General features: G+C 34.9%; 2 protein-coding genes across 5 annotated transcripts; both read left to right on the top strand.

Moving 5' to 3' along the window:
• LOC128992120 (Golgi SNAP receptor complex member 2) lies at positions 1-9,221 on the top strand. Of its 4 annotated transcripts, none has more exons than XM_054415541.1 (5): positions 1-67; positions 2,118-2,259; positions 4,703-4,808; positions 7,680-7,829; positions 8,421-9,221. In XM_054415541.1, exons 2-5 carry the CDS (start codon positions 2,135-2,137, stop codon positions 8,664-8,666), a joined length of 627 nt encoding a protein of 208 aa, XP_054271516.1. In that variant the 5' UTR covers positions 1-67; positions 2,118-2,134; the 3' UTR covers positions 8,667-9,221. The 4 variants fall into 4 exon arrangements, with proteins under 4 accessions (XP_054271516.1, XP_054271518.1, XP_054271517.1 ...); XM_054415543.1 differs by having other exon boundaries at positions 2-22; XM_054415542.1 differs by lacking the exon at positions 1-67 and adding an exon at positions 194-217.
• Positions 9,222-11,556: 2,335 nt separating this feature from the next.
• On the top strand, positions 11,557-15,904 carry LOC128992871 (uncharacterized protein K02A2.6-like). Its single transcript, XM_054416614.1, has 5 exons — positions 11,557-11,574; positions 12,301-12,490; positions 12,956-15,266; positions 15,361-15,623; positions 15,864-15,904. Exons 1-5 carry the CDS (start codon positions 11,557-11,559, stop codon positions 15,902-15,904), a joined length of 2,823 nt encoding a protein of 940 aa, XP_054272589.1.
• The last annotated feature ends 885 nt before the right edge of the window (positions 15,905-16,789 follow it).

The following is a 16,789-nucleotide window of genomic DNA, read 5'->3' as shown; positions in this document are numbered from 1 at the left end:
TTATTTTGTTTTGGTGTTTGAGGTTAGCACAGTTTGTAGGTTAAGATTTTGCTATTTATTTATATTAGTAAGTAATTAAATAAACCATGCCGGCCAGTTTATTAAGCATATTGTTGAAAAAATTGTATTTCGTCTATAGGCGTTTTTTATAATTTATCGACTATTAATAATTTCGTTGCAGAAAATTGCCAAACTTACATTCCATATTCTCTTACAGGTTAAACTTAATACTTAACTAGGCCTAAGGAAGTAGATTATGTCTAGAACTTTATGATAAAAAGGAGTCCATGTGTAAATATGATGAAACAATTGTAAATATTTAAGCTCATGCTGTATTACAAGTGATAATACATGAACATATGCTGGTACTACATAACTTAGCCTAACCCAACTGATTGGCACCTCTTTATCTTTGAAACATGAAAATAGGCTAAAAGGCTATTAATACGGTCCATTTAAAGTATACTATAAGAGATCAAAATCATTCAACCATTCGCTAGTCATTAGGTTGTACAGTAGTAAGTTAAGCTTCCAACATTGACTCTCAAACGTAATACCTATTTACTTACACAATTATAATTTGTCTACGTTTGTTTGAGACAGCTAAATATAGGCTACAGTACAGATAATTTTTTATACATACCAATGGCTTAGCCAATACATAGATAAAAAAAGCCGAACAATAAAATTTAATTTGATACGGTACTTAATGGAATCATAGATTAAGGACACTCCCTTAGGGTATGCTAAATCTATGATAGGGGCCTAACTTAGAATACAGTAAGTAATAAAACAATGAATTAAGTTTACAAAGAATATAAATATAACAATGAACTAATATAACAATAAATAAATTTAACAAAGAATAATATAACAATAACTTAGATAGTTTACTAGGCTAGTCGAACATCTCCACCAAGGTTGCTTCTTCGGTTGTCCTCCTTATGGAGGGGTAAACTTAGCTGTCGGCAAAGAAGTCAAGATCACAGGTAACTCTGTTGCCCAGCCAGAGAATTCTTGCCAGAGCACTGTGAAAGTCACGCGGTGCCTCTGAAACGACGGCCGAAAAGGTCCCTGGATCTTGTTATGGAAGGGATTCTAATGTTTAGGCCTACTTCTGATAGAGCAGCTCTGGACAGCATATATAACCCCTTAGCAGATTTTATAAGAAACCAAAATCGGCCATGCTACGCCTCATGCACAATGGTTGGATTTTCAGCTCCCCAGCCAGAATATCTGTTGGCATCTCTTGATTGCGGAACATCTGAATAAGGCTGTTTCGAAGTATTGAGTTTCTATGTACCATTACCGGTAGCTTGGGGCGTTAAAACTATTGCCTAGGATTTCTTGAATTGGAAATGTAGAAATATTATTACGATTGCTAAAATGTATCACTATGTTTATGTTGCTGCGCGATGTTTACGTAAAAAGTTAACTTATAGGCTAAAACTCAATTTTGTTAGTTCTGGGATTTTTTTACAGTAAAGTAGGCCCAAATAATTGAGCTCAAGTTCAAAATCTAAATTTTGTTCACAGTAGATTAACTTTATTATAGCCTAGGTATTCAATTTTGTAAGAAATAGATTCTTTACTCAAAACTTGACTTTTTATGACAATCCTATATATAAAATAATAGATTTGTCTATCCTTTCTTCTTCTCATTTAAACAACTCTTTTTGATGCCCGCTTGCACACACTGGCTTTCCAACGCACTAGGCCCTTTTCTTGTCTTAAAAATTTTCTTTTGAACATTATGAACCATAAACCATTTTGAATATGTTATATGAAACTACACTTCAACTCAACTCTTCTCTGGGCTGTGAGTCCTAATACCTTACTGGTAGGTAGGATGAAACTATTTTAAATGATCCAATTTTATACTTGGCTCTCATGCAAATATTAGTGGAATAAATTACGATAAATTTTGCTCTTTGCTGTATATTTCTTCTTTCAAAAACTACAATATTATATTATATAGGCTAAGTTATCTGACATCATAATTGCATTATAAGTACTATGGGTACAAGTGGTTTAATGCTCACAGATAAATTAAGTATTATTCCTTTCGATGTCACTTTATGAAACTAGAACTTATGATGTAAATGTTTTCCTTGCAGATCATCAATTATTTAAGATGGAAGCTCTATATCATCAAACAAACAGATTGTTACAAGAAACACAACAATGCTTCCAGGATTTATCGTTTAATAGGCCTGAAGTTGAAAAAGAAATACAAGCAAGAATAGATCAAATAACAAGGTAATTAAATCAATGATCAAGGAATATAGAACCCCAACAAAACACAAATAGCCTAATCATGGACAGAAAACCCTCTATTAGCGTTACTATTGAGATCTCAAGTCTCTGACATTTAACTAGATTTGACGGATAGCTGAAATTCCTTTAGATGATCATGGTTTGGAAAATCAAAATGATTTTTGAAAGAGATAACACAGAATAACTTACTAACTGTGATTTATATATAATTATTTAATTTACAGTATGCTATTAATACATACTGTACTGTATATATATTTTAATCCAGTCTTCAAAAACATACATTAACTATAGTAGAATACAAATTTTTGAGATGACGGGTAATAGAAAATTACAATAGAAAGAGTGGCAGTTAATCGAGATTCTACTGCACCAGAAATTTGGAATGTATTATGCCTACCATTGTCATGCCTAACTATGTCATCTTTTCAACATAGTAAAATCAATCATAACTTAGTGGTGACTACTACGAATTGGATATAGGACTGGATTTGGTATGTAATGTAGGTACTCTCAATTTCATACTCAATCAACAATATTATAACATTTGACAAAAAAATGAGATTGATTTGAATAACCTTACCAACTGTGGCCTGCTTTTTTACATTCTAATACCTTGAGGTTTTAAAAGATTCTGAATTCTAAAGCCCCCCATACACGGGCAAGCATGTTCGCAAGCATGTTGGCGAATATGCTCGCGAACATGCTCGGCGTTGTCAACAGACAGACGAGCATGCTTGCGAACATGCTTGGTGTTTCCAACAGACGGACGAGCATGCTCGCAAACATGCTCGTCGCTCGGTAGCGGTTCCTAGGCCTATTCTTGCTTCTCTTGTGCGCTGTGACTGTCAAGCTGTGTGTATTTATTTATTCAATATTTAATTACTTTCGATCGCCTGTGTGCGCGCTTCCATTCTAATATAGCCTATACTTTAAAATGTAGGCTACTATGTATGATAATGCTCATATAAATATTATGCTAGGGGGCCATTGTTATGCTAGAAACACCATAACAATATAAACAATATAAAAACCTGTTATTGATAGTTGATATATGATGCACAGATCGGCCGATGAAATAATCACCTCAAAATAATCGCTCTTGTTCGCCTAGCCTAAAGCTGTCAACAAACATTCTATATTAATTAAAGAACCTTTTACTGACATCACGTAATCAAGTGTACAGTTTCAAAAACAGTCCATTTAAAAGTCTCTGACTTACTATCAGATGGACCCAATATATACAATGTTTTTTTATATAAATAGAAGAGCACAAACACAGGTTAATTCAACAAAGTACATTTTAAGATAGCTCCATAGCGCACACAGAAAAAATATTTTTGACTAAAAAATCGCCACGTGTGCGCCTGCTTTTTTGCTGCAATTTAGTTTTTTTTGCAACATACGCATTATTTCTTTAATCATAAATCAGGGGCGATTTATTTTTGTCCGATTTTGTAATCGGCCGATCTAAAAATCGACCGTGTGTGCCAGGCCTTAAGATTAAACCAGATTAAATTCATCCGCTATGGTTTGAAAATAATGTTGGTTAAAATTCCATCGTTGTGCAAAAACATATCTCGTAGTTTTGCTTATTCTAGCATTTCTTAGAATTATTATTTAACTGTGACAAATTACTACAGAATTGATTGTACACTTCTGTGTAATAATATACAAATTTTAATTGATGAACCCTCTATTTTGGAAACTAATTTAAATTTGTATTTATTGTGTTACAAACACAAATAAATATTTATTTAGCTTCTGTAAACATTGAATCTAAATCTATTACTGTAATTGGAATACATCAGAGTATCAACACCATGATGATTGCAAGTGCAATCTGTCTATTGCGGCTACTTTGTAAATATCGTATAATCATCGTGTATAATATAGTGTATAATGACGTAATCGTTTGGAATCGGAACGGTTACTGGTAATGAGTCCACGAGTGTAACTGGAATCATAGTAGCAGCTACATCGATGGAATCATTTAGCCTATCTCTACCCACTGTGGGTGAGTTGCTTCGGCGAACATGCTCTCGAACATATTGGTCGTCCCCACAGACGGGCGAGCATGTTCGTGTTCGGGCTCGCCAGGTCCGACGAGCCGAGCGCCGAGCCCAACATGCTCGCCGCAACGGATACCACACACGGGCGACCAACATCGTCACGAGCATGCTCGGGAACATGCTCGCCCGTGTATGGGGGCTTAATAATGTCCCACAAAGTCTTTATCACTAACCTAGTTTTATAAAGTACCAGTGGTATCCACGAGAAAGAATAATAACCATCATCAAACTTGATGACTAGTAAAGTTAAGTATTTTCCCATTTTTTAAATTGGTAACCACATATTCTTTTCATTAGGCTAGTTGGTATGGCGTCTAATTTTTAAACAAAAGCTAACATAATCTTTGTTCTAGCAACTGTGAAAAATTAGACATAATGGTGCATAAAGAGCCAATATCAAGAAGGCAGAATGCTAAAATAAGAGTTGACCAATTGAAGTATGATAACCAGCATCTTCAGGTTGGTACCTTGATGCATGACTCAAGTATCAAAAGTGCTATGAAAAAAAAGCATTAAGTAGAGATTTCTAGAAAGATAAATATTTAAATTTCATGATGGGTTAGCCTCTGGATCAAGATAATGCAAATATAAAAGGTTTAATTTACCTGTTGCGTCGATTGATCCTTAAGTTATGAAATAACTATGGCCGTTTCATGCTGCTAAGCGAGCACATCCTCAGGTTGTATGAACGTTAAAATACGGTCTTCTCATCCGTGGATGGAGTCGTTGGCACATTTAGGACACATAACACAAAACACATACGAAACATTTAAATATTTACAATAAAAAACTTGACCAATTAGTCCGAACACGGGTTGTGTAACCGGTAGCGGTAGATGATGAGTCATGAGTCATTATGTGTCCTAAATATGCCGATGACTTCATCCACGGATGAGAAGACTGTATTTTAACGTTCATGCAACCTGAGGTTGTGCTCGCTTAGCAGATCGAAACATATAACTTATGGATCAATCGACGCAACGGGTAAATTAAACCTTTCATATTTAGATATTAAAGATAGCCATTAACCCTCCGAGTGTCCATAGTTTAGGCCTTAATGTCCGCCTATTTTTGGCGCATTTGCAAGGTTTTATTAAAACGGATCTGAGAAGCTTAAAACAATGTTAATTCTACTGTTCTATATACCATTTTTTTGGAAAATCACGGGCTTCAATATTATACATAAAACATAAGAAACATTTGTTTAAAAAAAATTTTTTAGGTAAAAAAAAATATTTTGAAAAATTTTCAAAAAAAAAAATAAGTTCGCGCTCAATGAAATTGTATAAATTATAGGCCTATAAATATTTGAAAATAGCCACTTTGTGCTAAATTTTATGAGGATTACAAATATATAATAATATAAGGAAGTAGATTTGCAAATAAATAAGTTATGGGCAAAAAACAGATTTCAGTACATAGCGTTTAGCTAAGAATGCATAGCCTAACCATAGCTAGGAATCTGGCTGATAATTTACATCAATATCACTACCTACTTCTTCAGGATCATCAACCAGCCCTTCAAAATCACTTAAATCTTCTTATAATGCACCACGTATATCACTACTTTTGATTTTTAACACTAAAACAATGATAAACGTAATAAAACACATCAGTCATCGGTCCGAGGTTAAGCAAGCTGTTTACAAATACGCACGTCAGCTGTCTGCTACAATATTTTCGGAACTAAAATGAATAGCGCTTAGAGACAGACCTCCGGAGAAAGCTCTGAATCTAACAAAAAGAACGATACCTAACTCGATCCAGTTCAATCCGATTTCGTCAGTCATAGAGCCTTCGCCGTAAACGATGTTCGTGTGTCGAAAAATCGACAAGTGACACTACACAAAGTGTGTCGTGAGTCGATTTTTTGACAAGTGAAGCTTGGAGGGTTAATAATAGCCTCCTCTAATACAAGGCCACGGCGACATAAAAGTGGCAACAACGCTGTCTAGGCAAACCGAAACAGCTGTTGCAATAATTTATAATGGATCGTGTTGGCAATGTTTATGTTTACACTTTTGTTATTATTTCTTATTGTTTTTGTTATAACCATGGCAATAAGAATGTCGTTGCGACGTTGACACACCAATGCCTCAGCCTTGTATTAGAGGAGGCTATGCATCAATAGATAATTAGGGAAGATTGGGACTGTTAATATATATGAGGATTAGGACAGGTAATATCTATCCTACCACTCGTGGTGATTAAAAAAATTATATGCGTTTAAGTGACAAAACAAGTTTGTAAATTAAATTACATGGTTGTAGCTAATTATGAAAACAATCTATAAAATTTAAGCCTAATCATATGCTATCAATAAAAACCAAATTGCTTGTGTACGGTATCTCAGTGGTTGGTTATAGTGCTTGGCTATATGCAAAGAACTACAAAGAAACTACAACAAATTTATTATATTTATATTTAAAAAATATATATAACAAATGGGACAGAGTTAAGAGTGTGGTACTGTACCACTAACACATAGCTGTTTTGAGAATGGAAAGATCCCTTTGAAATCAAATCCGAATGAAATTACCTTTACAATCGGTGTTTACCTCCGGCGTCTAAAACGACGCGAGAAAATGAAGAAGCGCAGAAAACAAGGAGACAGCAATGAAGGCATTCTGCAAGAATCGTTTGTAATTGGCAAGCCATCGCCGTAACGTGCCTGTTAAGAGTCCTTGGAGCCTAGACGTTCTAACTCGTAAAACAATTAAAAGACTACAAAGAAAATGTATAATCTCACAGTTTACTAGATATTTAAATTACAACCACTATGGTGTTTGAAAAAATATTTTGAGAGGGTAAATAACTCTTTAGCGGCTGTTTAAAATTAACAAAATTAACATTGCACTTAAGGCGGGCAAATTGAAGATGGCCGTTATCTTTCATGGACTCCATTGGAGAACAATTCAAAACTACAAAGTACATTTCTAATCCCACAGTTTAGTAGATATTTAAGTTCTAATCACAGTGGTGTATGACAAAATATTTTTGGATGATAAATAACTCTTAATACCTATGGTTGCTGTCAATTTGATCCAGTCGTATCAAATCAATTCTGGACCCAAATACCATTTGTTGGGTTAACTTATCAATTACTGATGGTGCTAACATAGGTACAAAACCAGGTTTCTACCGCTTCATTACGTATATGAAAAAATGCCAACGACAATGCAACATAAAAAAATCAATTTTTATACTTAATTTTGAAATTTACCAGCATCATTCAATTGCTTCAAAAACTCCTTTTTTTACTCTTAGAAGGGGTTATTAGTTATATCTGAAGTAAATGTTACACTAGTATCTTATTATTTCCATCCATAGGCAGCTCTAAGGTCACATCAACATGAGGTCTACCGTCGACAACAAGAGGAGAGAGAGAGGGAAGAGCTGTTGAGTCGACGATTCACACACACTGATCACGACACTTCCATCATCATCGACCACTCGCTACAACATAACACAGCTTTACAGGTCAGTAACACTATGATTGATTGTATTGACAAGTGGAACCTCACCTCCATAAAACATTGCAATCAAGTCTGGAACCAAGACTGATGACGTTTTACTGAGTTTTCATATTTTAAGTTGCCCACTTTTACACTTGAAGATGGAAATCAACATTAAAAATGTAGATAGGTATATATTAATCATCTTAAAAGTGTTTTCATTTATCAGTAAAAGTTGATGAAAATTCCATAATTGGTATGAATTATACTAGCAAAAACTCAATAAAATTGATCAAAGTTTTTGGTTTGGTTTTCTCATAAATTGAACCGAAAGCGATTTTCTGGCAGTTTGCTCCATTATTCCTGTTTTCCGCTTTGCTTCACTTCAAACATGAAACTCACTCTCATATTCGCCTTGCATGTGAAATTTGGTGTTCGGCTTTGCCTCCATAATTAAACATATGTTTTTGGCAAATAAACTTTTCAGTATACATTTCTTCAGCAAAACTCAAACAACACACTGAGGATCTTTAACAACATCCATATAGGAGAATGTCAAAATATTAAAACCTATTGCCTGTTGATTTTGGTTAAAATATTCCTTATGTTGTTGCAGAACTCCAACCGAGGAGTAGACGACATGTTACGGACAGGCAGTGGAATCCTCGAGAGTCTCAGGGACCAGAGGAACACTTTGAAAGGTGCACAGCGTCGGATCATGGATATTGCCAACACTCTAGGACTGTCAAACACAACCATGCGACTCATCGAGCGTAGAGCGCACGAAGACAAATATATCCTGTTTGGAGGAATGGTCATCACATTGTTAATCATAGTTCTGGTCATCATATACCTGACGTGATAGGTTTATTGGTTATTGCTGTGTGAAAACTGTTTTGGTTTGCCAACTTGAAAACAAAACTTCCTAGGAGAGGGTGCCAGAAAATGAAGGTCTGCATTTTACCCTCAGTCCAGTTGTATGTTGAAACAAAAAAATCTGCTACCTACATTGAAGTTGTGAAAAGTGTTCCTTGGATACAGAATAGTATTTAAAAAAAAATTACAATCTTGGGATTTCTTTGATGAGATTTTATTAGAAGTTACTTGAGAAGTTATCTTACTAATATAAAAAATGCTTAGTGAAAGGATAAAGACTTACATTTAATTGAACGTGTTAAGACAAAATAAAATAAACAACATACTGCACAAAGACCATTCCAAGATGTTCACCTCAGTCAAGGCCACCCTCAGTTCAGAATTTATATTGGCATAAACACCATTGGTCTATATTCTGGACTTAAGATAATTCATCAGAAGTTGTTAAAGTTGTTAGCCGGTTTGTACATTCCTAATGTATAAATGTTTGTTGTCTGAATATAAATTATTATTCTGATTTTATTAAATACTTTATTATAAACATGTTATTTTCTTCTCCAGTCCCATTTTTTAAAGACTAGCTGCTATACCTGTGCTTCGCAGAGGGGAGAAAAATCAGTTTCATAATCATTGAAATAGATTTAGAATAAATAATCTAAACTATTATAAAATATTGAAATAGATTGACATTGACAATAAATAATATATCATAAAGTTTTAGAATAAAGAATCCATGAAGCCTATGGATTACACATAGTTGTCTAATAGCTATTTACCTTACAAGAGTAGTAAGAGCGTTTTTACATCACGCAGCTGAATGTTGTGCAACAAGCGGAAGCGAGTTGCATAATTCACCTAAGTGATGTAAACACGCTCTTGCGTAATGTGTAACGTACAAGATTTTACCTGACCCGACAATATACGGGGCGTTACGTACAATATTTTGCATTTTCCATTTCACTCATCTTCTAACAGTAACATTCTTATACAAACAAAAGCTAGGTTAGGAAAATTCTTTAAAGCATAACAATAAAATTCAAGAGCACAGCTGATTTCTAGCACTGAACGTCCTTGGCTCCATAGAGGTAATTTTTTTTAAGTTGAACACTCAATGTTATTTAAATGGGTTTCATTACTTCACTAGTGAGTTTTTGAAACTTTACTTCACTCGTGAAGTAAAGAAGTTGTTTACATCAAAGGAAAATCCAAAAATGTTAATTTTTATACCCATGATTATGTAAACTGAACAGGTGACTCAAGCAGTTTAAAAATAATGATTGTTCTGTGGCACTTTTGATTGTTTCAAGCAGTTTTGCTTATCAAAAAACTTCAAGTAATTAATATATAACAAATTATACAGTCACTAAAAATCATGAAATAATTTATTTTTGTAAAAAAATACGACCGACTTCAAAATGCTCTAAAAAGAATGAAATAATTTCAATAAAGTAAACTTTTGTATTAGGCAAGCTCACGTATTTTAAGTCGGCGCGGCTCTATGATGATTTTTGATACAAAATTGAAAGAGTGTGTCCATATTGCAGGTGACTATCTATAACTAAAGGTGTTAATCTGCATGTCTTTTTCATAGTTATGCGTTAAGTGTTATTTTATTACCCTCATCAGAGATCGGCATTATAGTGGTATTAACGAGTATCTTTAAAAAGATTATAACGCATTTAAATGTTTCTAACTTGGAAAAGTAACGTTTTAATACTAAACTAGCTTCTTTTCCCTATAATAATATCAAACTAAATTATTTTTCTATTCATATAGAACATTTGTGTGTGTTATTTTCATAATGCATTTATTCTGAAGTAAACATAAAATACAAGAAAATATTTCCTTTAAAATATAAACAAAACAGTTCAGTATGTTTTTTATATGTTATCCAGCTACAATTTATTGATTTTCAAAATACACACACAATATTTAATTTCAATCATATTTGCAGTTTGAGCCGCGCCGACTTGAAATACGTGAGCTTGCCTAATACAAAAGTTTACTTTATTGAAATTATTTCATTCTTTTTAGAGCATTTTGAAGTCGGTCGTATTTTTTTACAAAAATAAATTATGTAAGACTTTTTGTTTGCCTTTTAATTCCATTACCTGTTGTTGAACTGTAACTGTATTGTTTTCACTAATCAGGCTAATTTGGAATAATAAGACAATAACAAATATATAACAAAGTAAAGTCTTGGTATTTGCAGTATACATAAAAAAAACTGTCTTTTCGTTATACATTTCCAAGTTTTCTTATATAAATTGTAATGTATTTTTTAACATTATTTGAAACAAAAATCTCATAAAATCGAAAGACGTAATATGTTGAGGTTAAATTCAATATTACGTTGTAAACTTTACAACGTAATATTGAAATTAACCTTGATTTAGATTTCAAGGTTATTATAATATAACCTTTTTAGGAGAAAACCCTGTTTGTAAGTTAAGCCACAGTAACACCATTTATGCTCACTGTTGTGGTTCAGCTTAAAATATCCTCTAAATAGTCCGAGACTAACTAGGGCTGCTACCTAGTAACGCATTGAACAACTAGGTTGTAGCGCCGTCAGGTGCGCTATCTGTTAGCAATTGTTGATGTCAGCTTAAATACCAGTTTTTACTCCATAATCTCCAAGCACAGATAGCCGAAAAGGCTGGGGCATGAGTCACTTGGCCGGTGGCATTCGTTTGCTTGGGTTCTGTTAACATATGTTTTATTTACATTTTATTTCTAACATGTGTTCAAATTATTCTTTTGTTTACTTGTTGAATTGTTTATGTTTACTTACAGATTGTGATTTAATAAAAACTTACTTTATATTTTCTTATACAAAATGTTAACTTTTAGTAGTAAAATTAGTGGAATCAACAATGGCGACGAGTAAAATGGTAAGTAGAAAAGAATTGGATTTGTATCTCAAGAAAAGGAAATTGCTTGAACTACGCTTGAACAAACTCAAGGATGATTTACATACATGTGAACATTCTCAAGATACATGCACTTACTATACCGATAAGCTTTCAGCAATATGGACTGACCTCGAAGCTACACAGTCAAATATTGAACTTCACACGAATTCAGTAGAAAGTGAATTAGAAATTCGATGGCAGTTAGAAGAAATACATAGAGAGATACGAACATTCCTTGAAGCAGAAAAGAAAAAGTACAGTACACAAACTGCTATGTCTGCATCTACAATATCTCAACATGTATCTAATATTCCTTTCCAGCCATATACACAAGAGGAAAGTTTTCAAAACTTCACTCGGCGCTTTGAAAACTACACAAAATTACGGGGAAACTTAAGTCCAAAGGTCAAAGTGGATTTATTTTTACAATCAATCACCCCACAAATACACGAACAGCTCTACGATCTTTGCATACCAGATGATCCACATAACAAGCCATATGAGGAATTGATTCATCTGTTAATGGCACAACTAGAACCAAAACCCAGTATTTGGGCACGTCAGCACAAATTCACAACACGTACTCAACTCTGTAATGAATCTGTACAAGCTTACGCAAATGCTCTTCGAAAGCTCAGTGTTGAATGCCAGTTTACTTGTACACATTGTAATGAATCCGTATCTGAAATTCTACTTCGAATGCAGTTTGTCAGGGGACTAAGAGACTCTGATATACGTCTTCATCTTCTTCAAGATAAACTATTGCAACCGTTTAAAGAAGTAGTCGAGAAGGCAGCTACATTGGAACTAGCGAAAAGTGAGAGCAGAATAGTTAAGACAAATGAAAATCGAGAGGAAGTACACCAAGTATCGAGCAAGAACAAACACCTGGATAGTAAGTCAAGTAAATCTAATCATATACAACTCTCTGATTATCAATCTCGTTTTGAGAAACTGAAGAACAAGTGCTATAGATGTGGTGATGATTCACATAGAGCTCATCAATGTAAGTTCAAAAATGCTGAATGCAACTCGTGTAAACGTTTTGGTCACTTAGCAAGAGTGTGCTTAAGGAAACCAAACAAGGAAGTAAAACAATCAGATGAAACCGTAGAAAATACAAGTGATGACACTCATGAAATTTACCAACTTCATTCAAAATCAAATGACAAGTTTATGCTCGAGGTAAAAGTGGAAGGACGACTCATGACAATGGAATTAGATACAGGAGCGGCTCTCAGCATTGTATCATATGATACATTTAAACTTTTAAATTCTCCAAAAAGGATTTTCAAAACAAATGTTCAACTCAGGACATACATTGGAGAAATAATCAATCCAAGAGGAGTTGTTTTTGTAGATGTTCAGTACAAAGATCAAAATTTTGTTGGAAAACTGTACATTGTAAACAAGTGTGTAGACTCTATATTCGGAAGAGAATGGATAAGAGAGATTCAGCTTGATGCAGCTGACATACATTCATTAGATTCAAGTGAAACAAATGAAAACATTCAAGAACTAGATAAACTGATGATTCAATACGAAGACATTTTCAAAGAAGGCATTGGGAAAATACCAAACGAAAAGGGCCATTTTAATGTAAAAGACGAAACCCAGCCAATTTACATCAAACCAAGACACATGCCATATGCATTACAAGAAAAAGTAGAGAAAGAACTTGAACGACTGGAAACTTTGGGTATAATCACACAAGTCGAATCATCTGATTGGGGCACACCAATTGTTCCGGTCGTCAAACCAAATGGTTCAGTCAGAATATGCGCTGATTATAAGGTGACATTGAACAAAGTCATCAAAGACGAACACTACCCTATACCTCGGATCGATGATATCATGTCAAAGATGCATTGTGGAAAGATATTTTGTACTCTTGATATCAGTAATGCATACTTGCACCTGGAGATGGACGAAAACAGTGCCATAATGCAAACAATCAGTACTCATAAAGGGCTGTTTAAGGTGAACCGATTAATGTTTGGAGTAAAAGTGGCACCCTTGTTATGGCAGAGATTCATGGACAAAACATTACATGGCTTAGAAGGTGTACAATGTTTCTTCGATGATGTCATTATCCAAGGATCTAACCGGGAACAGCTTCTTCGCCGACTGAAACAGGTGTTCGAACGACTGAAGACAAACGATTTGAGGCTAAATAGAGACAAATGCAAGTTTTTCCAGACGAAAATTGAGTATTTAGGTCATGTGATCGATAGCAAAGGGCTACATAAGTCAGATACCAAGATACAGAGCATTCTGAAATGTAAAAGGCCAGAAAACGTTTCTGAACTCCGAACTTTCCTGGGCCTAGCAAATTATTACAACAAATTCATAAAGAATTTGGCAACACTACTACATCCGATGAACTTACTGCTACGAAAAGGAAATCCTTTCAATTGGAATTCATCTTGTGAAAAGAGTTTTCAGAAGATTAAGGAAATTATCACAAGTGACGACGTTTTGGTTCACTTTGATCCTAGCTTACCTCTGGTCTTAGCTACTGATGCTTCACCGGTAGGTGTGGGAGCTGTTCTGTCTCACCGCTATAGCAATGGAACGGACAGACCAATTGCCTTCGCCTCTCGATCTTTAACAAAATCAGAGCAAAAATACTCTCAAATCGACAAGGAAGCCTTGGGAATATATTGGGGCCTGAAAAAGTTTTTCCCATTTTGTTATGGCCGCAAGTTTACTTTGATTACAGACCACAAACCGCTAGTCTCAATTTTTAATCCAGCAAAGACCTTACCAACAATCTCGGCAACACGGATATTCAACTATGCTCACTTTCTCTCCGGGTTCAACTATGACATAGAGTACAGGCAAACTGCTCATCATAGCAATGCAGATTATCTCTCACGTTTCCCTACCGAAGTTGTACAAGAAAATGCTATAGATGACCTCTCTAAGTACCACATAAACCAACTAGAAACACTTAATGTCAACAGTACCGTGGTGGCTAAGGAAACTATCAACGATTCTGTGTTGGGTCCAGTCCTACAGGCCTTAAAATCAGGACAATCTGTCGAACAATATGGATTTCACGATAACGAACTGTCCATTCAAGATGATTGTGTACTGAAGGGCTGGAGAGTCATGATACCTCAATCCCTCAAACCTCACGTGCTTCGAGAATTACACGTAGCTCATTTAGGAGAAATAAAAATGAAGGCTTTAGCTCGCAGTTTTTGCTGGTGGAAAAGTATAGACAAGGATATTGAACAGATGGTAGCTGAATGTCGACAATGCATTGAACAATGCAACAACCCGAGAAAAACTATCCATCCATGGGAACAACCTACTAATCCATGGGAGAGAGTGCACATTGATTTCTTAGGACCAACAGATGGCCAACAGTACCTCATATTAGTGGATGCTTTTAGTAAGTGGGTGGAGGTGATACAGACAAGAACAACTACAAGTACATGGACAGTCCAAGAATTACGGAAAATCTTTTCAACTTTTGGGTTTCCTCAAATCTTAGTTTCAGATAATGGAAGACAGTTTGTTTCCCAAGAGTTCAAAAACTTCATGAATGAATGTGGGATTGTTCACAGAACAACGGCACCATATCACCCAAACTCAAACGGCCAGGCTGAAAGATACGTGCAGACTGTCAAGAAGGCGTTAAAAAACCATGGAGGGAGAAAAGGGTACACTGCCAAATAAAATCCAAAGGCTTGTAATGCAACTCAGGCAATCCCCGAATTCAACTGGTACATCAGCATACCACTTAATGTTTGGAAGGAGTGTACGAACAAACCTCGCAATAATTGTTCCAACATTAGAACCGAACAAATTTCAGAACAAGGGACTCCAAGTCGGTATAAAAAGGAATTTCAAAGTTGGAGATAAGGTTCAAGCGCGGGTATATGTCAATGGATCATCCAAGTGGTACTCGGGCTATATAACTGAAAAGCAAGGACATATGTACGTAGTTCAGCTGGAAGATGGGCGAATAACTAGAAGACATGTTGATCAGCTGATTCTTCGCAGAGTGCCTCAGCACAGTAAATAGAGGAGGAGGTGTTAACATATGTTTTATTTACATTTTATTTCTAACATGTGTTCAAATTATTCTTTTGTTTACTTGTTGAATTGTTTATGTTTACTTACAGATTGTGATTTAATAAAAACTTACTTTATATTTTCTTATACAAAATATGAACTTTTAGTAGTAAAATTAGTGGAATCAACAGGTTCGATTCCCGTCCTGTGTGGCAAATAATTGGTGACCTGTGTGTTTTTAGGGACATACTACAACAACTGGGGCATAGTGAGGTGTTCATAATCCTTGGTTTAGACATACATCTCGAATCATCGGATTGGGCGAATATTTTAGCGAAGTGGTTGTTAGTGTATCCTTTGAACATGCAGATGGTCACCAATGGCCGTTTTGCTACTTTTAGTTAAAAGAGACGTAGGAATTGGCTAACTCAGGAACTCGCTAACTCTGTCATGTGTCGGAGCTGGCTAACTCTGGAACTGGCTAACCATCTCAGACAGGAATTGGCTAACTCCGGAACCCGCTAACTCGATATTGTCCCGCGGTGGAATTCGCTAACTCTGGAAGTCGCTAACCCGGTCATGCCCACTGCACGGAGCGTTGCCAACCTTGTACGACAAAATGATTGTACACTGCCGTATTTCAAAATGTCAGTGTCAGATACAGTAAATGTTATTGTTATTTGTTATCAATTTCACTTTTAACAGCTACCTAGCCCAAAGTAATTAAAAAATCATTAAAAGTGATTTTTTATTTAACTGTACAACGGCCAATTAAATGTTTATGATTTCGATCTTAAATACAAATGCCAGTATGAAATAATTGTTCATCCAGTAGTACCAATTAAACCTCTATGAAACTAAGCTAAAATACACGCAAGCTCAAACACGGAAAACAAATTTCATAGTGATGTCGTAATAAATAAAACCACTTTCATAAATAATACATAGATTTACAATTAAAGGTTTGTCGTTGAATCGTCTAACTTACGTGTAAAAATATGACATAGGCTACGTTTCATTACAATTTATAGAATAGCTGTAATCTCAAAATAGTTTTAGCACAGGGTATGATGAAGTTCCTGGACCAATAATTAAAAAAGCAAAAGAAGTATTGATTAAACCCATTACATTTTTGATCAATTCATCATTGATAACTGGAATTTTTCCA

This window comes from Macrosteles quadrilineatus, unplaced genomic scaffold (assembly GCF_028750875.1).
Source record: "Macrosteles quadrilineatus isolate MER2022 unplaced genomic scaffold, UCM_ALF_1.0 Scaffold_4__1_contigs__length_99947679, whole genome shotgun sequence".
NCBI lineage: Eukaryota > Metazoa > Arthropoda > Insecta > Hemiptera > Cicadellidae > Macrosteles > Macrosteles quadrilineatus.
This window is presented reverse-complemented; position numbering and strand designations above follow the sequence as displayed.